We start from the raw sequence: 26,567 nt of genomic DNA on the forward strand, positions 1-26,567 counted from the left end.
TCTATACCGCACCCCACCTCTATACCGCACCCCTGAACCTCACCTCACCTCTATACCGCACCCCTGCACCCCACCTCTATACCACACCCCTGCACCCCACCTCTATACCGCACCCCTGCACCCCACCTCTATACCGCACCCCTGCACCCCACCTCTATACCGCACTCCTGCACCTCACCTCTATACCGCACCCCTCCTCTATACCGCATCCCTGCACCCCACCTCTATACCGCACTACTGCACCCCACCTCTATACCGCACCCCACCTCTATACCGCACTCCTGCACCCCTCCTCTATACCGCACCTCATCTCTATACCGCACCCCTGCACCTCACCTCTATACGCACCTCACCTCTATACCGCACCCCTGCACAGGGATGGTTTTGTCAACATATGGGGAGAATCTTCATAATTTGGTGACAAATCACTGCAATCACATCCAGAGCTGCAGCTGCTGTTCGATGTCTCCTACTCTGGTCACATCCAGAGCTGCAGTCAGTCTTACATCACCTTCTGTTCTCCATATACCGCAGGAATCAGCAACCTCTGACTGTTCTTAAACTACAACTCCCTTTCACATCTATACAGCTGAGTAAGTGTTCCTGCTGGGAGTTGTAGTTTCACTACAGCTGGAGTGCTGATCCCTGACACCCAGGAACCACCGCTACATTGTGACAGAACTCCCATAATGCATTGCACTGTGCTGCACTAGAGATGCAACAGCGCATAATACTGCCACCAGCTCTGGATGTAACTGGAGCATGAGCAAACTGCAGAATTGTACATGCAGCTCTGGCAGTGACTGGAGTATGACATGATGTAACTGCAGAATTGTACATGCAGCTCTGGCAGTGACTGGAGTATGACATGATGTAACTGCAGAATTGTACATGCAGCTCTGGCAGTGACTGGAGTACAGCACATGAGGTTGCTCCTCAGCTTTACCATGGCCCCTGGCGCTGGGGGCCCCCGGGTAGCCATACATTGGAGGTAGATGATGAGGTGGGATCTGCAGATACTGGGGTGCCCGCCCCCGATATCGCCCGGATCACACTGAGGCAACACAAGTGACACTGAACAGAGGAGGACTGATGGGCTACACCATGCTAGACCCTAGTCACCCCCGAAGCAGCGGCCAGGGTGGAGGGCAGGGGGTTTTGGCTAATACTGCTGTGCTTCAGTGACAGAGGAGCTCCGACCCCCGCCGGCAGTGAACTGGTTAATGGTGGAGGCGATCGCTGCGGATCCTAATGCACTTGGTTATCTGGGTGGCTCCGGGCGCCGCTTATCCGGCCTTCCCCTCTTCCAGGATGTTCTCCCAGGGGCAGATCACCTCCTGGATGGAGTCCTTACAGGCCAGCGGGCCCCCCTCCTCCTCCTCAGAGTCCATGGGGTAGATCCGGCACTCCGCGGGGATGTCCACCTTAATCTGGAAGAAGCTGCAACCGGGGAAAGGGTTAAATCAGGGGGCGGAGGAAATGGTCTTGGGGGCCCCAGAGATGCATGCAGAGCCCCTCCCATAGCATTCAGACCAGGATTTCCCATAATTCTATGTGGGAGCGCCGAGCCCGATAAAGAAGCCACTAGTAATGTCTGGCCTATTCGATGTGGGAATGCTAATCCCTATGAAGAAGCCACTAGTAATGTCTGGCCTATTCTATGTGGGAGTACTAATCCCTATAAAGAAGCCACTAGTAATGCCTGGCCTATTCTATGTGGGAGCGCCACTCATAATGTCTGGCCTATTCTATGTGGGAATGCTAATCCCTATGAAGAAGCCACTAGTAATGTCTGGCCTATTCTATGTGCAATCGCCGATCCCTATGGAGAACCGACTAGTAATATCTGGCCTATTCCCTTACGTCCTAACCAGTGGCACAAAGGGGGGTATTCTGCCCCTGTGGACTGGTTAGGACAGGTGGAAGTTTAATGAAACAATAAAAAAAAACACTGGCATGCACACGCCCTCCCTGCCCCCAATAAAGAGGGGTGTGACCCTCCAAACTGCGGACGGGACGGGTGGTGCACTCCTCAATCCTTGCGGTGGAGAGAGTGTCTTTCCCCTTTTTTATTTAATCCCTTGGGAACTGGGCCGCTCCTCCGATGCGGCCTGAGGATGTCCTCCGGCCTTTGCTGTTTTTTGGCTCCCTTGTACAGAGCCCTGTCACTGTGGGGCTTACCTCATTTACGGAGCTGGAGTGGCGGTGGCATGTTCGGCTGGGCGCCGCCATCCTGCGGAAGTGACTTCAGGTGACGTCACTTCCGGGTTTCGCTCCGGCCGATCGGATCGTCGGCCGGAGGTGTATTTTGATGTTATAGGGCCGCGGGGGGCCTTTAAATGTTTCAGGGTCCCTCTCTGGGTCCATGATATAGAGTTTTTTCTTTTAGTTTTAAAGATACAAACTTAGAGGTTTACCCCGCCCCTTTTGTGGGCGGGGCTTTCTTTTTGGCGCCAACAACCCTATTTAAACTGGATGAAGCTCCAGGTTCAGTCTCCTGGAGCGCAGCTTGCTGTTAACCTTGAGTGTGGTTTGGTGCTAGAGTGTTTGCTAACCTCTGTGTGCTGAAAAGAGCTTGCTAGGATCTTCTGGGTAAAGATCCTGAAGCTTGCGATTAAGCTCTGTTTTCTTGAATTTTGCTAAATTCATGTCTCTTTTAATTTTCAGCCATGTCGTCTACCGGTGACGGGGAGCAAGAGCCCAGCAGGAAGTCCGCAGTGCCATGACTGTCAGATCGTCCTGGAGGACTCTTACGATTTCTCCCGGTGCCCATCCTGTAGGGCCAAGACTGGAGCCATCTGTCCAACGACGTGGTCGATTGGGTGAAGGGGTACATGGAGTCCAACATGAGCCAGGTCAACGCCTCCATACAGGAGCTGAACCCTGGTCTCCAAACGTCATCGTCCCTCCTCCCCCCATCGTGCGATGGAGGTCTCGGGGGGTCAGGAGGCGAGAGAGGGTTCAGCCTCTTCCTCCTTGGATGAGGAGGATGGATTCGCATATTTTTTTCCGCTGGAGAAGGCCCAGCGGCTACTAAAATCCGTCCGGTCGGGGGACCAGGACGTTGATCCGGGGGAAGCCTCATCCTCTGCCTCTAGGGGGCCTAGGGCCTTTAAAGCAGATGATTCTCTCCTGTCTCTGATGAAAACAGAGTGGAGAAAGCCAGAGAAAGGTCCAGTGTTGACCAAAAGGTTCAAGGCGGTGTTTCCGGTTAAAGAGGATCAGGTATCGTCCTGGGGGCCTGTTCCCAAAGTGGACATGGCGATCGCAAAATTATCCAGAAGGACCCTGATCCCTTCAGACGACGGGTCAAGTTTGCTGGACCCAATGGACCGGAAGGCGGACTGCGCCCTTAGGCGCGCTTATTCCTCGGCCTCCGCCTCAGTCACAATTTCCTCGTCCGAAGTGGCGAATTTTCTAAAATCTAGATTTTCCCAAATCCAGTCTGACCTGGACCAAGGGGTCTCTAGGGACGACATTCTGGCCTCATGTAAGACGGCCAGCCTTGCCATTGACTTCTTGTGTGACGCAGCTCCACAACAATTGAAGCTGGCATCCAAGTCCATGGCTCTTTCAACCGCGGGCAGGCGTCCGCTTTGGTTGAAACCTTGGAAGGCCGATACGACCTCAAAACATAACCTCTGTGTCATGGCATATGAACCCGGCAAACTCTTTGGTGCAGAGCTTGACCACATAATGGAGGGGCTGTCGGACAAGAAGGGCAAGTCCCTTCCCCAGCAGTCCTTTCGTGGTCGGGGCAAGGGGTATAGTTCCAGAGCGGAACCGCAACCCAGACCCCAGAGGAATTGGGGTTCCCGTAGAGGAGGGAGATCCTCTCGGGGTTCTAAACCCCCCACGAAGTCCTCGGCACTCTGATTGCGGGCCTCCTCGAGGCTCTTGGTATTTAGCCGGTTTGACTGGAGATCTCGGGCTCCCTTCTCCCCACATTCCCGTAGGCGGTCGCCTACAGCACTTTCTACCTTGTTGGCAGGATCATATCCAGGACAGTTGGGTCCTGCGTGTAATTTCTCAGGGCTACCTTGTAGACTTGAGCAGTTTGCCTCTGGACAAGTTTGTCCAAACAAGGCTTCTTCCCAGCAACAAGCAGAAGATTCTAGAAAGCTACGTGCTAGAATACTTCCAGAAGGGGGCCTTAGAAGAGGTTCCTCTCCAAGAGAGGAGAACAGGTATCTACTCCCCAGTTTTCCTGGTAGCCAAGAGTACCGGTGGTTGGAGGATGATTATAGATCTGAGGTTCTTCAACCGTTTCATAAAACAGAAGAAGTTCCATATGGAAACTATCCAGTCAGTGACCAATCTTCTTATGCCGGGAGATTTCTTGGCAACCTTAGACCTCAAGGATGCTCATCTCCATATTCCCATCCATCCTGGGTCCAGAAGATTCTTAAGGATCGCGGTAAACATCGGGGGGGGGGGGGGGGTCCTAAAACATTTTCAGTTTGTGGCCCTCCCGTTTGGGATTTCTTCAGCCCCACACACTTTCACCAAAGTAGTGGTCTCTGTGGTGGCCGCACTAAGGCTTCAGGGCCTGAGCATAGTTCCATACCTGGACGACTGGCTCCTCAGAGCTCCTTCCCAAGCGATCCTGTCCCAACACATCCAACAGGCTGTTACATTCCTACATCAGTTAGGACAAATCCCAACTACAACCAGCCACCTCGGTAAGGTTCCTGGGGTTCATGGTGGATTCAGTCAGGATGACAATTCATCTCACTCCCGAAAGAAGGCAATCCGTGCAACAGACAGCCCGTTCTCTCTCTCTGTACCAAAACAGGTAATGATTCGAACGTGGATGAGGATGTTGGGACTAATGTCTTCAACCGCAGAGGCGGTACCTTGGGCATTATGGCACCTACGTCCGCTCCAGTCGGAAGTATTAGCCAAGTGGAATCACAGTCCGGTGGGACTCAATTCCGTGCTCTCCCTGCCTTACAAAGTCCAATCCTCTCTGAGGTGGTGGTCCCACCTCACGGACGGCAAGTCCCTGATCCAGCCCTCTTGGATCATACTTACTTCAGACGCATCCCTAGTAGGCTGGGGTGCGCATCGTCAGGACAAGACAGTCCAGGGAACTTGGACACCTCAGGAGAGGTTATTGTCATCGAATCTCCTGGAGATCAGAGCAATCAGAATAGCTCTTCTTCATTTTGCTCCCGTCATTCGAGGGAAGGCAGTGAAGGTACAGTCAGACAGCATGACCGCTGTACTGTATATCAACAAGCAGGGAGGCACGAGGTCACAGTCTCCTGAGAGAGATAGGGGTGATTTTGGATTGGGCAGAACTGAACCTCACCCACTTATCAGCCGTTCACATTCGCGGAGTTCACAATGTGATTGCGGATCGCCTGAGCCGAGGTCTTCCAACCGGAGAATGGTCACTTCATCCAGAGGTCTTCAAGGAGATAACGCTCAGGTGGGGCATGCCAGAGATCGATCTCATGGCAACGAGGTTCAACACCAAGGTGGAGAGGTATTGCTCCCTTTACAGGGAGGACAACCCGGTGGCAATAGATGCACTGTCAATCCCATGGAGGTTCAGGCTGGCCTACATCTTCCCTCCAATTTCCTTGATACCAAGGGTCTTGATGAAGATCAGGCAGGACCAAGCGTCAGTAATCGCCATTATCCCATACTGGCCGAAAAGAGCTTGGTTTACCCAACTCTTACAGATGAGTCGGGGTCAATTGCTGAGGCTTCCCCCAGAGAGAGTACTGGTGTCGGGGGGGGCACCCAGGTCTCCTCAAATCTTCAAATGTTCAACCTGACGGCCTGGAGGTTGATCAGTCCCTTCCAGGGATATAAGGGCTATCGGGGTCTGTCTTGAGAACCCTGGAGCACTCCAGATCAGAAGCTACCAATAAGGCCTACTCCAGAATCTGGAAGATCTTTTCATCCTCCAATTTCTTCAGGACGGTCTGGACAGGGGGGCTATCACCAGCTACCCTTAAAGTGCAGATTTCAGCAATCTCTGCTTGTCTCAACAGAGCTATTTCTCAAGACCCCCTTATCAAGAGGCTCCTGAAGGGAGCCCCAAGATTAAAGCCTACAGTAATCAGACCTATCCCTGTTTGGGATCTATTGATCGTGCTCAGGGGGTTATCATCTCCCCCCTTTGAGCCCCTAGAGGAGGCGGGATTCAGGTTCCTGACCTGGAAGATCACCTTCTTGTTAGCTGTTACCTCTGCAAAGTAAGTTGGGGAACTCCAGGCTTTTTCTGCCTTTGAGCCATATACGAAGTTCCTACAGGATCGGGTACTTCTAAAATTTTTACCTACCTTTATCCCAAAGGTTCCTTCCTTTGACAATATCAATCAGGTGATCTCCCTACCAACGTTGGCTCCACCCCCCTCCTCTGAGGAAAGAGGGCTCCATACCCTCGATATTGCGAGATGTCTTAGGATTTACCTGGAACGCTCCAAGGTATTTAGGAAGGATGAAAACCTCCTTATCCTTTTTTCCGGTACCCATAAGGGGAGGAAAGCCTCTAAGCTCTCCATCAGTCGCTGGCTTAAAGAGGCAATTCGGGAGTCTTATATGTCTCAGGGCTCGGAGCCCCCTGAATTTGTAAGGGCCCACTCTACTCGAGCAGTGGCCACTTCTTTTGCAGAGAGAAGCTCGATCCCATTGGACGTGATCTGTAAGTCAGCTTCTTGGAGTTCTCACTCCACTTTTATCTCACACTATAGAGTGGATACTAGAATACATAGTTATTCCTCATTTGGCCGGACAGTGTTATCTTCTTCCAGGCATGAGGACCCTCCCATGGGGGTTTCTACTTGCTAAATCCCCATCTGTGCCACTGGTTAGGACGTAAGGGAATCGTTAATTTCTAACGATAATTTGTTTTCCCTTAGTCTAACAGTGGCACACAAATTCCCCCCCCCCCCCCATATGTTATTAATGATTATGTTTGTCTACTTGTAATTACACATGGGTTGGAGGGTCACACCCCTCTTTATTGGGGCAGGGAGGGCGTGTGCATGCCAGTGTTTTTTTTATTGTTCATTAAACTTCCACCTGTCCTAACCAGTCCACAGGGGCAGAATACCCCCCATTTGTGCCACTGTTAGGACTAAGGGACAACAAATTATCGTTAGAAATTAACGATTAGTAATGTCTGGCCTATTCTTCTATGTGGGAATTCTAATCCCTATAAAGATGCCATTAGTAATGTCTGGCCTATTCTTCTATGTGGGAATACGAATCCCTATAAAGAAGCCACTAGTAATGTCTGGCGTATTCTTCTATGTGGGAATTCTAATCCCTATGAAGAAGCCACTAGTAATGTCTGGCCTATTCTATGTGCAATCGCCGATCCCTATGGAGAACTGACTAGTAATATCTGGCCTATTCTATGTGCAAGGGCTGATCCCTATAACGAAGCCACTCATAATGTCTGACCTATTCTATGTGGGAATGCCAATTCCTATAAAGCAACCAGTAATGTCTGGCCTAGTGTTCTATGATGCAGCGCTTATCCCTATAAAGAAGCCACTAGTAATGTCTGGCCCATTCTATGTGGGAATACTAATCCCTATGAAGAAGCCACTAGTAATGTCTGGCCTATTCTTCTATGTGGGAATACTAATCCCTATGAAAAAGCCACTAGTAATGTCTGACCTATTCTTCTATGTGGGAATGCTAATCCCTATAAAGAAGCCACTAGTAATGTCTAGCCTATTCTTCTGGGTGGATTTTCCTCACTTTTCCCAGGAATGTCATCTCCCTGACACTCACACACCTCGGGTTTTACCCTTGCGTCCTGCGATGGATTCATGCAGTGATGAAATTGGGAGCTGAATGGTTAACATGCAGGAGTGGGAAGCATCAGAACACATAAGGGGCAGCCGCCAACACGTATGCTCCATGCAGACCGCGGGCGTCTCTCCGATGGGTGGACGCTGATGGAGCGAAACACACAGAACATGATGATATGTGGCGAGAAGGAACGGTCAACCCCCGGGGGTCGCTGCAGTCTCATCCCCGAACTGAGCACCAGGGGGCACTGCAGCCTCATCCCACTGCTGGACACCGGGGGGACGCTGCAGCCTCATCCCACTGCTGGACACCGGGGGGACGCTGCAGCCTCATTCAAGTGCCAGCCCCCCCGAACCCCCCCCCATCCCCGGCACTGCAGCCTCATCCCCAAACTCACCACCGGGGGGCGCTGCAGCCTCATCCCCGAACTGAGCACCAGGGGACGCTGCAGCCTCATCCCACTGCTGGACACCAGGGGGCGCTGCAGCCTCATCCCAGTACCAGCCACCAGAGGGCGCTGCAGCCTCATCCCAGTGCCAGCCACCAGAGGGCGCTGCAGCCTCCATCAGTGGTGGGAAACTGGTAATATGGTGAGCAAAATACCAGAGAGGCGCCATTGGCACAAAGACACGAGGTGGTAATCACGTGAGCACACACAGGAGCAACGAGGCGCTATGACACATAGATGGGGGCGGCAGCCATGATGGATGGAGGAGGAGCTTAGTTACAATGACCCCGCCCTCCTGCAGGCACACCCCACTTACTTGGTCACCTTCTTCGTCTGTTGGAGTTGCTGCTCCAGCTCGTTCAGCGGCTGCACTTTGCCGTGATTCACCGCCGGGCACTTGGGTGAGAGGGTGGCAAAAACAGGCGAGTTGGAGCACCCTCGTTTCAGCAGCTTGCTAAAGGACAGGGTCACCTTGGATTTTGGAGCCGTCTTGATCTCCAGCGGGACGGACAGGTAGTTCCCGCCAGACTCCGATCCGAAAGACACCTCTGTGTTGTCGTTGGAGGGGTACTGGTTGTCGGACTGGCGGGCCTCGCTGGGCTCCCACTTTCTCTCCACGCCCGGCGTGCTCTCTATCGCCACGCTAATAGGAGAAGGGCAGGCGGCACAGTTTGGTAAAGTGACGTGTCCGGGAGACGGCGTGGAGAGCTCCAGTCTGGGCTGGCAGGGCAGGAAAGGACTCGCCGGGGAGGGGGGGGGCACAGGTACCGGTGTAGACCGTCAGGTGAGGTATTGGAGCGGTGTAATGGCACAGCTGTGGGAGAGACCAGAGGGAGGTTATGAGCGGGACCGCAACATCGGGCCCCAGGACACATCATGCAGGTACATGACGGCACGCATCGGGCCCCAGGACACATCATGCAGGTACATGACGGCACGCATCGGGCCCCAAGAGAGCGCCAGGACACATCATGCAGGTACATGACGGCACGCAACAATCGGGCCCCAGGACACATCATGCAGGTACATGACGGCACGCATCGGGCCCCAGGAGAGCGCCAGGACACATCATGCAGGTACATGACGGCACGCAACAATCGGGCCCCAGGACACATCATGCAGGTACATGACGGCACGCATCGGGCCCCAGGAGAGCGCCAGGACACATCATGCAGGTACATGACGGCACGCATCGGGCCCCAGGACACATCATGCAGGTACATGACGGCACGCAACAATCGGGCCCCAGGACACATCATGCAGGTACATGACAGCACGCATCGGGCCCCAAGAGAGCGCCAGGACACATCATGCAGGTACATGACAGCACGCATCGGGCCCCAAGAGAGTGCCAGAACACATCATGCAGGTACATGACGGCACGCATCGGGCCCCAGGAGAGCGCCAGGACACATCATACAGGTACATGGCGGCACGCATCGGGCCCCAGGACACATCATGCAGGTACATGACGGCACGCATCGGGCCCCAGGAGAACGCCAAGACACATCATGCAGGTACATGACGGCAAGCATTGGGCCCCAGGAGAGCGCCAGGACACATCATGGAGGTACATGACGGCAAGCATCGGGCCCCAGGAGAACGCCAGGGCACATCATGCAGGTATATGACGGCACACAACAATTGGGCCCCAGGAGAACGCCAGGAAACATCAGGGGCCTTTACTACTGCAGACTGTCCCCAGAGGAACTAGGAGCTAACTGCAGTACCTAATCTCAGCCTGCAGGTGGCAGATCAGCTTCGTAATACTACCACCTAGTGGCTGAGAAGAGGCACTGCAGCCGCAAAAACAAGACATTGCATAGTGTTGTAAATCTACACTTCCATGCTACAGAACATGCTGAGAGTTATAGTCTCCATGTAGGAAATTTCCTAGGATTCTCTTGGAGCACGAGGCAGAAACAGGAGGATGAAATGGACGCCAGAGCGGTGGTGTAATGTTTATTGAGCGTGAAATGGCAGGACGTGGCCGGTGAAGGGGCGGGCTGGGGTAAAACACACAGGAGGTCTACGCATCAATCCCCGGTATCTGGCAGATTCCTATCCCCCACCACTGCCAAGATCTCTGCTCACCGTCAGTGAATGGGAACATTCTTCTTTACACTCAGGGTACACTGTGACAAACCCTCAACTGTGAGAACACCATAACAGGGATGTAAACAATGAATGTTCCCAGTCACTGACAGTAAGCAGAGATCTTGACAATGGTGAACAAATGATACACAAAGTCCATTAGCTGCAGAACTTCTGGTGACGCCTTCCTGCGACTTTCTCCGATGTCTCTCAGAGCGAGGCGGAGCCGATACTGCCTGTAGCTCCACCCCATACGTATAGCGCGTAGGTAACCTGCTCCGGGCGAGGGGGATGTTATTTGCTTACCCATAGGAACGACACCTCCACTATGCTTCCCCCCTCCTTACGGAGTGTAGGTCCAGCGGACCCTATAATACCTACTACCACCATCCTCATCTCCAACTGACCATGAGAACCCAGCTACATAGAGCAGTGGGGACATCTAGTGGCCACAGAGGGAACTGCGCTAAAATCTCCTGGTCGCCTACAGCTGATTCTATAACTCTGGCCTCTACGCCCCGTGCTGGGGCCCTGCACCTTCGGGGCCCCGGCCTAGTTTGGCTTAGCGGGCTCCTGCTTGGGCTGATTTCGGCGGTCTAGCTTGCTCATGACCTGTGTGATATCCACAGTGTTGGCGGCTTCTCTCGCCTTGGCCTCCTCCTCCAGCTGGCGCAGGATCACCGGGCTGGGACTCGACCTCCGATGTCGCCGCATGAACGGGAAATTACTGCCGGGAGGAAGACAGACAGACATCACTTATACAGAACCAACGCCTCAACATCCCTGCTTGCTGTCAGTGAATGGTGTACACAGGACAATCTTGAGGTGTTGGGGGTTCACGTAGTTTCCCTGCTGAATCGGATCAGTGGGTCGGCTGGTGGGTCTCTGGGGACCACGGAGGAGACATGAAGGAGCCTCCCAGCCGCCGCCATGTGCAGACAATTAGAGCGCCATGAGAGGCGAGCAGATGTGGCGGCAGGGACACGCCAACTTTAACCTCTTCGTTCCGCTTTTGAAATGTGCTGAGAAGGGACCCAATACTCTCCCGCACCTCTCTCCCTGTGTGTCAGTCTTCACTGCACTTCTGGCATTCTAGTCATAAATAAAGATAGGTCTGCTATAGCTACAGGTCCGGTGAATATCACCAGTAATGTGATATGGGGGGGCTCCGCGGAGATGTACTGATTTAGTGGAGAGACCCGAGTCCTGGGGGGCCCCGGAGATGTAGGACCCCGTTATTACATATGAAGTCCCCGCTATCCGCCGCCATCGCTGTGCTTGCCTTTTCTTGGTCTCCTGCGGGACGACGGCCTTGTTCAGCATCTCCTTGTAGATGGGAGACTTCAGGTACCTGGCGTACGAATCCTACTGAGAGAAAGGAGGACATGGCAGAGGCTGCGCAGTGGGCGGGGCCGCGACACCGCGCACAGCAACACCAGACCTTTTTCATCAGCATGTAGATGTGCGTCTGTGCGGCGTCCAGCACGTAGCGGTGCGGGTGCTTCAGCCCCTTCACCGTGATTTCCATAGTTTTACCGTCTATATTGATCCAGCGTCTGGCGCCAGGAGCGAGGAACAACCTGGAGAGGAAAAGGATTTCCGTAAGTCGTACTGATACACTGTAACGCCTCCTCAGCTGTGTGAGCATCGTCACTGTCGACTGCTGCACCCTCCACCCCGACCGCACTCACTTGTAGATCTCCTCCGCCTTGTCCTTCACCTTGGACTGATCGCCGTATTTCAGGTCCTCACAAGCCTCCCAGAAACTCATGTTCTCCCCTTCAAAGAGACAGAAGACCCCATTATCCCAGACCTACTGCCCCGTTATCCGCCATTTCAGGGGAGAGGCTGCCTAAGCGCCGGCCCTTTAAGAAGGGATCGGCTATGGGTAGAGTTCCCCTGTAGATTTACCGCTGAACTCTTTCTTGAGGAATTGCTGGAAGCTTTGCCGTCCTTTAGGATCGCGGATCAGCTCGCTGAAATTAAAGGCCCAGCGCTCGACCCGCAGCTTCGTAGGAATCTCCACTCTGGAAGACAGGTAAACGTCTATTCACTGACTGCTGGAAGAGGTCTTGCAGGCGGTGATAAACCATGTGACTTCACAGAACCAGGAAGTGCTTTCTGTTCACCCCTCGGGGCTCCTGCGGCTGAATTACACTCCACCAGCACACACCATAACGCTCCACCAGGGGGCAGCAGAGACCATATGATTCCACCGGGGGCAGCAGAGACCATATGATTCCACCGGGGGCAGCAGAGACCATATGATTCCACCGGGGGGCGGCACACACCATAACGCTCCACCGGGGGGCAGCATAGACAATATGATTCCACCGGGGGCAGCAGAGACCATATGATTCCACTAGGGGGCAGCAGAGACCATATGATTCCACTAGGGGGGCGGCACACACCATAACGCTCCACCGGGGGGCAGCAGAGACCATATGATTCCACCGGGGGCAGCAGAGACCATATGATTCCACCAGGGGGCAGCAGAGACCATATGATTCCACCAGGGGGCAGCAGAGACCATATGATTCCACCAGGGGGCGGCAGCAGAGACCATATGATTCCACCAGGGGGCGGCAGCAGAGACCATATGATTCCACCAGGGGGCGGCAGAGACCATATGATTCCACCAGGGGGCAGCAGAGACCATATGATTCCACCAGGGGGCAGCAGAGACCATATGATTCCACCAGGGGGCAGCAGAGACCATATGATTCCACCAGGGGGCAGCAGAGACCATATGATTCCACCAGGGGGCGGCAGCAGGGGACACATTTCAGGGGGTGTTGTGGGGTTCACAATGAGAACTCACAGCTTGGCGTTCAGCTCCAAGAACAGGGTGTCGTCTGTGATCCAGGGGTTACTGGGGAGGCAGCCGGACATGATGGGGTCGTGTGTGAAATACTGCTCACAATACTTCACCATCCTGCAAAGGGTTAAAATGTCAGAGCAGAAAAGTTATACACACACCCCATATAACACCGCCCTCCACTATACACACCCCCCATATAACACCGCCCTCCACTATACACACCCCCCATATAACACCGCCCTCCACTATACACACCCCCCATATAACACCGCCCTCCACTATACACACCCCCCATATAACACCGCCCTCCACTATACACACACCCCCATATAACACCGCCCTCCACTATACACACACCCCATATAACACCGCCCTCCACTATACACACACCCCATATAACACCGCCCTCCACTATACACACCCCCCATATAACACCGCCCTCCACTATACACACCCCCCATATAACACCGCCCTCCACTATACACACACCCCATATAACACCGCCCTCCACTATACACACACCCCATATAACACTGCCCTCCACTATACACACACCCCATATAACACCGCCCTCCACTATACACACACCCCATATAACACCGCCCTCCACTATACACACACCCCATATAACACCGCCCTCCACTATACACACACCCCATATAACACCGCCCTCCACTATACACACCCCCCATATAACACCGCCCTCCACTATACACACCCCCCATATAACACCGCCCTCCACTATACACACACCCCATATAACACCGCCCTCCACTATACACACCCCCCATATAACACCGCCCTCCACTATACACACCCCCCATATAACACCGCCCTCCACTATACACACACCCCATATAACACCGCCCTCCACTATACACACACCCCATATAACACCGCCCTCCACTATACACACACCCCATATAACACTGCCCTCCACTATACACACACCCCATATAACACCGCCCTCCACTATACACACACCCCATATAACACCGCCCTCCACTATACACACACCCCATATAACACCACCCTCCACTATACACACACCCCATATAACACCGCCCTCCACTATACACACACCCCCATATAACACCGCCCTCCACTATACACACATCCCATATAACACCGCCCTCCACTATACACACACCCCATATAACACCGCCCTCCACTATACACACACCCCATATAACACCGCCCTCCACTATACACACACCCCATATAACACCGCCCTCCACTATACACACACAATGCTGTACATACATTTTGGGGTCAGGTAGGTATCTGGATGTCACTTACCCGGTGAGGGACACGGAGGACTTTACTGTGGATCTCATCAGTGACTGCTGATAATACATGATCTGTAACAGAGAGGAGGCTGAGCACCGGCACACCCCGGGCCTCTCTCCCCCCTCCCCCGCCGCAGCAACCACTTACCTCCCTCCTGTAGAAATCCACCGTCGTCTTCTGCCGGAAGAGAAACAGGGAAATGTTACACGAAGAACGTGCGACCCGCGCCCGACCGACAGCGAGCGGAGAGCACTGCGCCACACATTACCCTGCAACAGTCACACCCAGAGCTGCATTTACAGTCTGTAACAGCTCCACTAAGGGCGAGTGCAGCTCTGGGTGTGACTGGAGTATAAGAACTGTGAGTGCAGCTCTGGATGTGACTGGAGTATAAGAACTGTGAGTGCAGCTCTGGATGCGACTGGAGTATAAGAACAGTGAGTGCAGCTCTAGATGCGACTGGAGTATAAGAATAGTGAGTGCAGCTCTGGATGCGACTGGAGTATAAGAACTGTGAGTGCAGCTCTGGATGCGACTGGAGTATAAGAACTGTGAGTGCAGCTCTGGATGCGACTGGAGTATAAGAACTGTGAGTGCAGCTCTGGAAAGCTTGAAACATGGTGTAAATAAGCTGTATGCGCCATGACCGGGGCCCGAAACAGCGTGGCCGCCATCGCAGGAGCCTGAACGGCACTCCCATCCTCCAGGGAAGACAGTAATACTCCCATCTGCCATGTCGTGTGTGTGTGTTGGGGGGTCATGTGACCAGCGGCGTCCTCCAACCCTCACCAAATCCCCGAGACACATGGAATCTGTGGAGAGAAGAGACAAGCGTCATTGACTAGCAGGAGCCATGCTACTACAACTCTCAGCATGCACTGCCACAAACACTCAGCATATATAACGGAGCCGAAGAAACCGCCAACCGTGAAAATAATGGAGCCGCGGCCCCACAAGCCTCCAGACTCCTGCGAAGGACAACACAGAGGCGTGAGGTTCGCGGTGCCACGCGCTCTCCGCAGTCGGGTTGCTATGGATACAGTGCCGCTACTCCTCCCCTCCCTCCACACAGACTTTTCAGGGGCAGCAGAAGCTCCATCAGCTGCATGTTACCATGGTAACCAATCCCCCGGAACCTCTGGTCGGGGGGCACCGCTCACCTCACACTCCGCCCGGCCTCACCTGATTACCTTGACGACATTGGGGTCCGTGGCGCGGTCCATCCCGTACTCCAGGGCGTCCAGCGATCCGGGCTGTAAGACACGAGAGGGGGTCACATGACCCTGAGCCCCCAAACCGCCCCCGTCAGGGAGAGGACGCCATCTACCCGCACTCACCGGGGGGCGCTGCACCAGCCAGTACGCCTTCTCCTGACAGTCCAGCACAACCCGGTCCGACTTTTTCCGCTCCTTTCCTGCCCTGAGATAACACACAATGAGTTAGTCTGCTAGTGAATCAGGAAGCGCAGGATGAGCTGACATGCTGTTCATGCACGAGGGGCAGTCTGGTCGGCCGAGGCGCGGACGCACTCACTTGTACTGCTCCTTCGCCTGCATGACCACGAAGTCCCACTTGTGGTTGATTTTCTTGTTCAGATTGCTGTAGTTTTCCTGTAATAGAAGATGGCGAGATGGCAGCGGACACGGCCGGACTACGGGAGAGGTCACATGGCAGCGGACACGGCCGGACTACGGGAGAGGTCACATGGCGGCGGACACGGCCGGACTACGGGAGAGGTCACATGGCGGCGGACACGGCCGGACTACGGGAGAGGTCACATGGCGGCGGACACGGCCGGACTACGGGAGAGGTCACATGGCGGCGGACACGGCCGGACTACGGGAGAGGTCACATGGCGGCGGACACGGCCGGACTACGGGAGAGGTCACATGGCGGCGGACACGGCCGGACTACGGGAGAGGTCACATGGCGGCGGACACGGCCGGACTACGGGAGAGGTCACATGGCGGCGGACACGGCCGGACTACGGGAGAGGTCACATGGCGGCGGACACGGCCGGACTACGGGAGAGGTCACATGGCGGCGGACACGGCCGGACTACGGGAGAGGTCACATGGCGGCGGACACGGCCGGACTACGGGAGAGGTCACATGGCGGCGGACACGGCCGGACTACGGGAGAGGTCACATGGCGGCGGACACGGCCGGACTACGGGAGAGGTCACATGGCAGCGGACAGGGCCGGACTACGGGAGAGGTCACATGGCGGCGGACACGGCCGGACTACGGGAGAGGTCACATGGCGGCGGACACGGCCGGACTACGGGAGAGGTCACATGGCAGCGGACACGGCCGGACTACGGGAGAGGTCACATGGCGGCGGACACGGCCGGACTACGGGAGAGGTCACATGGCGGCGGACACGGCCGGACTACGGGAGAGGTCACATGGCGGCGGACAGGGCCGGACTACGGGAGAGGTCACATGGCGGCGGACACGGCCGGACTACGGGAGAGGTCACATGGCGGCGGACACGGCCGGACTACGGGAGAGGTCACATGGCGGCGGACACGGCCGGACTACGGGAGAGGTCACATGGCGGCGGACAGGGCCGGACTACGGGAGAGGTCACATGGCAGCGGACAGGGCCGGACTACGGGAGAGGTCACATGACTGCGGCGACTTACCTTCTCATATTCCTCCAGAATTCCCTTCTTACGGATGTTCTTCTTTGCCAAATAAATCGCTGCAGAGAAAACGGTAATAAAATTATCAGCTGTGGCCCCTCCCCCTGATTTACATACATATCTGGCCCCTCCCCCTCATTTACATACTGCGGGGCAGGTGTAGATACATATAATACACGCACCGTAGTCGGTGTCCTCCGCCGGCCACTGCTGCGTCGGCCAAAAATAGGGCGTCTGAGGAGAGAAAACGTGACAAGCACAGCCCGGTGACACCCCAAAATAAGACCCCCCAGCGACACCTGCCCTCCCCCCGCACCTGGAACCTGTAGAGGCTGCTGTCGGGCTTCAGGACCAGGTTGGTGGGCTCCTGCAGGGGGTAGACGTAGCCGCACTTCACCATCAGGTTCCCCAGGTGCTGCCCCTCTGTGGAGGAGGAGGCAGAGGTCAGAGGCACGCAGAACCTCCACTGATCATGGCTGTGTCAGTCTATAATGTGCCGCTGACATTCTATTCACGCAGCAGGTCAATAAAGAAGAATGGGGCGCCATCGCCCACCTACCTTCATCCGCAATCTGCAGTCGCTGGATGATCCACTCCAGAATATCGTGTCCTGGGGACAAACACAACAAAGTCACCTCCAACTGCGGACATGACGAGCGGCTGACACACTGTAACAGAACTCCTGCTCGTTCAGCAGGAACAGCAGTGCACTGGATCCTACAAGGCGACCGCCTAGATAAGACTACAACTCCCAGCCTGTGGTTGTTAGGGCATGCTGGGAGTTGTAGTTCAGCACTACTCGGAGGACAAGTGTAAGTGTCCACAGGTGGGCGGGGCAACACATTACAGAGGAACGAGTGGGCGGGGCAACACATTACAGAGGAACGAGTGGGCGGGGCAACACATTACAGAGGAACGAGTGGGCGGGGCAACACATTACAGAGGAACGAGTGGGCGGGGCAACACATTACAGAGGAACGAGTGGGCGGGGCAACACATTACAGAGGAACGAGTGGGCGGGGCAACACATTACAGAGGAACGAGTGGGCGGGGCAACACATTACAGAGGAACGAGTGGGCGGGGCAACACATTACAGAGGAACGAGTGGGCGGGGCAACACATTACAGAGGAACGAGTGGGCGGGGCAACACATTACAGAGGAACGAGTGGGCGGGGCAACACATTACAGAGGAACGAGTGGGCGGGGCAACACATTACAGAGGAACGAGTGGGCGGGGCAACACATTACAGAGGAACGAGTGGGCGGGGCAACACATTACAGAGGAACGAGTGGGTGGAGCAACACATTACAGAGGAACGAGTGGGTGGAGCAACACATTACAGAGGAACGAGTGGGTGGAGCAACACATTACAGAGGAACGAGTGGGTGGGGCAACACATTACAGAGGAACGAGTGGGTGGGGCAACACATTACAGAGGAACGAGTGGGTGGGGCAACACATTACAGAGGAACGAGTGGGTGGAGCAACACATTACAGAGGAACGAGTGGGTGGGGCAACACATTACAGAGGAACGAGTGGGCGGGGCAACACATTACAGAGGAACGAGTGGGCGGGGCAACACATTACAGAGGAACGAGTGGGTGGGGCAACACATTACAGAGGAACGAGTGGGCGGGGCAACACATTACAGAGGAACGAGTGGGTGGGGCAACACATTACAGAGGAACGAGTGGGTGGGGCAACACATTACGGAAATGAGTGGGTGGGGCAACACATTACGGAAATGAGTGGGTGGGGCAACACATTATGGAAATGAGTGGGTGGAGCACAGCACCCTTGGCGGTACCTGTGATGGCGTGGGGGATGGTGGTGATCATCAGTCTTTGCGTGTGCATCTTAATGCCGATCTCCACGTCCTGCATCTCCAGCAACAGCGCCTCAATCTGCAAAAGACCAGCGAGAAATACCAGGGGGCGGGGCTGTGACTACCTCTCAGACAGGATATACAGGCAGGTTGTCAGCAGTAATAGATGAATAGATGTTCCTGTAGTATAAGGTGTGTGGATCTCATGTCTGATCACATGTCATTATATCAGTGATGTCATCAGCAGGGGGCGGGGCTGTGACTACCTCTCAGACATGATATACAGGCAGGTTGTCAGCAGTAATAGATGAATAGATGTTTCCGTAGTATAAGGAGTGTGGATCTCATGTCTGATCACATGTCATTATATCAGTGATGTCATCAGCAGGGGGCGGGGCTGTGACTACCTCTCAGACATGATATACAGGCAGGTTGTCAGCAGTAATAGATGAATAGATGTTCCTGTAGATTAAGGTGTGTGGATCTCATGTCTGATCACATGTCATTATATCAGTGATGTCATCAGCAGGGGGCGGGGCTGTGACTACCTCTCAGACATGATATACAGGCAGGTTGTCAGCAGTAATAGATGAATAGATGTTCCTGTAGATTAAGGTGTGTGGATCTCATGTCTGATCACATGTCATTATATCAGTGATGTCATCAGCAGGGGGCGGGGCTGTGACTACCTCTCAGACAGGATATACAGGCAGGTTGTCAGCAGTAATAGATGAATAGATGTTCCTGTAGTATAAGGTGTGTGGATCTCATGTCTGATCACATGTCATTATATCAGTGATGTCATCAGCAGGGGGCGGGGCTGTGACAACCTCTCAGACAGGATATACAGGCAGGTTGTCAGCAGTAATAGATGAATAGATGTTCCTGTAGTATAAGGTGTGTGGATCTCATGTCTGATCACATGTCATTATATCAGTGATGTCATCAGCAGGGGGCGGGGCTGTGACAACCTCTCAGACATGATATACAGGCAGGTTGTCAGCAGTAATAGATGAATAGATGTTCCTGTAGTATAAGGAGTGTGGATCTCATGTCTGATCACATGTCATTATATCAGTGATGTCATCAGCAGGGGGCGGGGCTGTGACTACCTCTCGGACATGATATACAGGCAGGTTGTCAGCAGTAATAGATGAATAGATGTTCCTGTAGTATAAGGAGTGTGGATCTCATGTCTGATCACATGTCATTATATCAGTGATGTCATCAGCAGGGGGCGGGGCTGTGACTACCTCTCAGACAGGATATACAGGCAGGTTGTCAGCAGTAATAGATGAATAGATGTTCCTGTAGTATAAGGAGTGTGGATCTCATGTCTGATCACATGTCATTATATCAGTGATGTCATCAGCAGGGGGCGGGGCTGTGACAACCTCTCAGACAGGATATACAGGCAGGTTGTCAGCAGTAATAGATGAATAGATGTTCCTGTAGTATAAGGTGTGTGGATCTCATGTCTGATCACATGTCATATCAGTGATGTCATCAGCAGGGGGCGGGGCTGTGACAACCTCTCAGACAGGATATACAGGCAGGTTGTCAGCAGTAATAGATGGATAGATGTTCCTGTAGTATAAGGAGTGTGGATCTCATGTCTGATCACATGTCATATCAGTGATGTCATCAGCAGGGGGCGGGGCTGTGACTACCTCTCAGACAGGATATACAGGCAGGTTGTCAGCAGTAATAGATGAATAGATGTTTCCGTAGTATAAGGTGTGTGGATCTCATGTCTGATCACATGTCATTATATCAGTGATGTCATCAGCAGGGGGCGGGGCTGTGACTACCTGTCAGACAGGATATACAGGCAGGTTGTCAGCAGTAATAGATGAATAGATGTTCCTGTAGTATAAGGAGTGTGGATCTCATGTCTGATCACATGTCATTATATCAGTGATGTCATCAGCAGGGGGCGGGGCTGTGACTACCTCTCAGACATGATATACAGGCAGGTTGTCAGCAGTAATAGATGAATAGATGTTCCTGTAGTATAAGGAGTGTGGATCTCATGTCTGATCACATGTTATTATATCAGTGATGTCATCAGCAGGGGGCGGGGCTGTGACAACCTCTCAGACAGGATATACAGGCAGGTTGTCAGCAGTAATAGATGAATAGATGTTCCTGTAGTATAAGGTGTGTGGATCTCATGTCTGATCACATGTCATTATATCAGTGATGTCATCAGCAGGGGGCGGGGCTGTGACTACCTCTCAGACAGGATATACAGGCAGGTTGTCAGCAGTAATAGATGAATAGATGTTCCTGTAGTATAAGGTGTGTGGATCTCATGTCTGATCACATGTCATATCAGTGATGTCATCAGCAGGGGCGGGGCTGTGACTACCTCTCAGACAGGATATACAGGCAGGTTGTCAGCAGTAATAGATGAATAGATGTTCCTGTAGTATAAGGTGTGTGGATCTCATGTCTGATCACATGTCATTATATCAGTGATGTCATCAGCAGGGGGCGGGGCTGTGACTACCTCTCAGACAGGATATACAGGCAGGTTGTCAGCAGTAATAGATGAATAGATGTTCCTGTAGTATAAGGTGTGTGGATCTCATGTCTGATCACATGTCATTATATCAGTGATGTCATCAGCAGGGGGCGGGGCTGTGACTACCCCTCAGACATGATATACTATCTGCAGGTCCGGGCCCCTTCCTCTGGGGCCCCTATTCCTTGGCCTCTCCCGGCGTGCTGACAATCCTCCTTATTTCCTGCGGTTGGAGCCATAGTAACGAGGAGCGGGGGGGTGACGCTCGTCTCTGGAGAGCAGCGGTGATGAGGCCTGATGTATAATTGATCGCTCCCTCCACACATAACCCACTTATCACCAGTGCGGGGGCGAAACCTGGGAAAGGGCGAGACATCAGCGACACAACGAGGAGAAGGAGCGACGAGCGGCCAAGGAACCTCCCGACCCCCAACACCACGTGAGGAAAGACTGAGGACCAACCATACATGACATCAGAGATCAGCGATGACATCACCGAGACAAGTGTCTGCGGAGGTTATACCAGCGCTGGAGCGTTATAAGGGGACGGCACTGTCACATGACTGTATACACCGCCATTATATACAGCACGTGGCGGTATACAGAGAGAAGCTCCTGGTGGTCTGAACCTCAGATGGTCTACAGCATGATGATGGCTGGTCCAACAACTCCCAGCAGACCTTTCCACCTGCTCAGGACATAATAGGGGTTGTAGTTTTACAATAAACTTATAAGGCAATGGCCGCTGGTTCCGGTGCCGGATATGTACTGGGCTTGGTTCTGGTGCTGTACACATGTACTGGGCTTGGTTCTGGTGCTGTATACATGTACTGGGCTTGGTTCTGGTGCTGTACACATGTACTGGGCTTGGTTCTGGTGCTGTATACATGTACTGGGCTTGGTTCTGGTGCTGTACACATGTACTGGGCTTGGTTCTGGTGCTGTATACATGTACCGGGCTTGGTTCTGGTGCTGTATACATGTACCGGGCTTGGTTCTGGTGCTGTATACATGTACCGGGCTTGGTTCTGGTGCTGTATACATGTACCGGGCTTGGTTCTGGTGCTGTATACATGTACCGGGCTTGGTTCTGGTGCTGTATACATGTACCGGGCTTGGTTCTGGTGCTGTACACATGTACCGGGCTTGGTTCTGGTGCTGTATACATGTACTGGGCTTGGTTCTGGTGCTGTACACATGTACTGGGCTTGGTTCTGGTGCTGTATACATGTACTGGGCTTGGTTCTGGTGCTGTACACATGTACTGGGCTTGGTTCCGGTGCTGTATACATGTACTGGGCTTGGTTCTGGTGCTGTATACATGTACTGGGCTTGGTTCTGGTGCTGTACACATGTACTGGGCTTGGTTCCGGTGCTGTATACATGTACTGGGCTTGGTTCTGGTGCTGTATACATGTACTGGGCTTGGTTCTGGTGCTGTACACATGTACTGGGCTTGGTTCCGGTGCTGTATACATGTACTGGGCTTGGTTCTGGTGCTGTACACATGTACTGGGCTTGGTTCCGGTGCTGTATACATGTACTGGGCTTGGTTCTGGTGCTGTATACATGTACTGGGCTTGGTTCTGGTGCTGTATACATGTACCGGGCTTGGTTCTGGTGCTGTATACATGTACTGGGCTTGGTTCTGGTGCTGTATACATGTACCGGGCTTGGTTCTGGTGCTGTACACATGTACTGGGCTTGGTTCTGGTGCTGTATACATGTACTGGGCTTGGTTCTGGTGCTGTATACATGTACCGGGCTTGGTTCTGGTGCTGTATACATGTACCGGGCTTGGTTCTGGTGCTGTACACATGTACTGGGCTTGGTTCTGGTGCTGTATACATGTACCGGGCTTGGTTCTGGTGCTGTACACATGTACTGGGCTTGGTTCTGGTGCTGTACACATGTACTGGGCTTGGTTCTGGTGCTGTATACATGTACCGGGCTTGGTTCTGGTGCTGTATACATGTACCGGGCTTGGTTCTGGTGCTGTACACATGTACTGGGCTTGGTTCTGGTGCTGTATACATGTACTGGGCTTGGTTCTGGTGCTGTATACATGTACCGGGCTTGGTTCCGGTGCTGTATACATGTACTGGGCTTGGTTCTGGTGCTGTATACATGTACTGGGCTTGGTTCTGGTGCTGTATACATGTACTGGGCTTGGTATGGCACCACTACTACTGCTTTAGATTATTCCCACCCTATTATGTAAACTCCGCCTCTCAAAAGGCCACTCCCACTTTTGCCAGGTATCAAGGCTCTCTAACCGGCCGATGACAGAGACCCTATGTCCACCACCACTGCCCCTAGTGGTCAGAGGCAGAACCTAGGCCAGTACCATACTGATGCTTGGCTCCGCGGTTCTGGAGGGCCACCCTCACACTATAGGCCGCACTTTCTTGATGTCTCACAGCCAGGAGTGGATTAACCCTTCACGGCCACCATACTTCCACAGCGGACATAGGGACCATCTGGGGCTGTCACCAGCAATAACTGTAACCCTCATCATCCGGATAATCCAAGGGCGATAGAGGCAAGGATAACCCGGATTATGGCCTGTAATAAGATCCTCTCCATGTTCCAGCAGTGACATCATCAGAGCAGCGATGACATCACGAGGTCACTGCCATCTACACCCGTGAGAAGAATTCATGCTGCAGCGGAGACCCCGGGAACGACCCTGTGGGGCCCGAAGACTGGAAAGTGGTGACATCACAACCGGCCAGATACCTGAAGTAGTCATCATCCGGACGCCTCCCTGACCACCAGAAGATGATGAGTGCTCTCGTCCCCGGCCAGTTCTATACTGGGATCTCAACCAGTGACACAGCGCAGACATCATGATAGGGACAACTGTGTCACCCCCAACCGGGTGACAAACACATCTCCATACTAACTGATACTGACACCTGCCATACAACACCACAAGCCCCTGGGGCCCCGCACACAGACAGCTCTGCCCCGCGCACACACACACACACACACACAGCTCTGCCCCGCACACACACACACACACACACACACACACACACACACACAGCTCTGCCCCGCACACACACACACACACACACACACACACACACACACACACACAGCTCTGCCCCGCACACACACACACAGACAGCTCTGCCCCGCACACACACACACACACACACACACACACAGCTCTGCCCCGCACACACACACACACACACACACACACACACACACAGCTCTGCCCCGCACACACACACACAGACAGCTCTGCCCCGCACACACACACACACACACAGACAGCTCTGCCCCGCACACACACACACACACAGACAGCTCTGCCCCGCACACACACACACACACACACACAGCTCTGCCCCGCACACACACACACACACAGACAGCTCTGCCCCGCACACACACACACACACAGACAGCTCTGCCCCGCACACAGACAGCTCTGCCCCGCACACACACACACACACACACACAGACAGCTCTGCCCCGCACACACACACACAGACAGCTCTGCCCCGCACACACACACACACAGACAGCTCTGCCCCGCACACACACACACACAGACAGCTCTGCCCCGCACACACACACACACACACAGACAGCTCTGCCCCGCACACACACACACACACACAGACAGCTCTGCCCCGCACACACACACAGAGCTCTGCCCCGCACACACACACACAGCTCTGCCCCGCACACACACACACAGCTCTGCCCCGCACACACACACACAGCTCTGCCCCGCACACACAGCTCTGCCCCGCACACACACACACACACAGCTCTGCCCCGCACACACACACACACACACAGCTCTGCCCCGCACACACACACACACAGCTCTGCCCCGCACACACACACACAGCTCTGCCCCGCACACACACAGACAGCTCTGCCCCGCACACACACAGACAGCTCTGCCCCGCACACACACAGACAGCTCTGCCCCGCACACACACACACAGCTCTGCCCCGCACACACACAGACAGCTCTGCCCCGCACACACACACACACACACACAGACAGCTCTGCCCCGCACACACACAGACAGCTCTGCCCCGCACACACACACAGACAGCTCTGCCCCGCACACACACAGACACACACAGCTCTGCCCCGCACACACACAGCTCTGCCCCGCACACACACACACACAGCTCTGCCCCGCACACACACACACAGCTCTGCCCCGCACACACACACACACACACACACACACAGCTCTGCCCCGCACACACACACACACACACAGCTCTGCCCCGCACACACACACACACACACAGCTCTGCCCCGCACACACACACACACACACACACACACACAGCTCTGCCCCGCACACACACACACACACACACACAGACACACAGCTCTGCCCCGCACACACACACACACACACACACACACACACACAGCTCTGCCCCGCACACACACACACACACACACACACACACACACAGCTCTGCCCCGCACACACACACACACACAGCTCTGCCCCGCACACACACACACACACACACACACACAGCTCTGCCCCGCACACACACACACACACACAGCTCTGCCCCGCACACACACACACACACACAGCTCTGCCCCGCACACACACACACACACACACACACACACAGCTCTGCCCCGCACACACACACACACACACACACAGACACACAGCTCTGCCCCGCACACACACACACACACACACACACACACACACAGCTCTGCCCCGCACACACACACACACACACACACACACACACACAGCTCTGCCCCGCACACACACACACACACAGCTCTGCCCCGCACACACACACACACACAGCTCTGCCCCGCACACACACACACACAGCTCTGCCCCGCACACACACACACAGACACACAGCTCTGCCCCGCACACACACACACACACACACACACACAGCTCTGCCCCGCACACACACACACAGCTCTGACACACACACACACACACACACACACACACACACACCCGGCAGTACCTTCCTCAGGAACGCCATCCTCGGCCTGTGGTGCTGGCCTTGGTCCAGATGCTTCACCGTCATGTTTGCGGCGATCAGAGACAGACACAAGCGGCTGCGGCAGCGACACAGGTTGTACTGGGGACAGAGGC

The 26,567-nt window shown here is 54.2% G+C and overlaps 1 protein-coding gene across 1 annotated transcript; it reads right to left on the bottom strand.

Moving 5' to 3' along the window:
- On the bottom strand, nucleotides 1–26,567 carry RGS9 (regulator of G protein signaling 9). Its single transcript, XM_040437035.1, is given in 21 exon segments — nucleotides 1–152; nucleotides 354–1,440; nucleotides 8,544–8,983; nucleotides 8,985–9,041; nucleotides 10,934–11,048; nucleotides 11,604–11,686; nucleotides 11,763–11,901; nucleotides 12,013–12,100; nucleotides 12,233–12,348; nucleotides 13,143–13,256; nucleotides 14,442–14,503; nucleotides 14,580–14,609; nucleotides 15,623–15,685; nucleotides 15,770–15,851; nucleotides 15,966–16,042; nucleotides 17,080–17,138; nucleotides 17,262–17,313; nucleotides 17,396–17,502; nucleotides 17,639–17,689; nucleotides 18,891–18,987; nucleotides 26,437–26,567. Coding segments are annotated over 20 exon segments (2,049 nt in total). The 5' UTR covers nucleotides 26,500–26,567; the 3' UTR covers nucleotides 1–152; nucleotides 354–1,286.

The sequence above is a fragment of the Bufo bufo genome, chromosome 6, assembly GCF_905171765.1.
Source record: "Bufo bufo chromosome 6, aBufBuf1.1, whole genome shotgun sequence".
Lineage (NCBI taxonomy): Eukaryota > Metazoa > Chordata > Amphibia > Anura > Bufonidae > Bufo > Bufo bufo.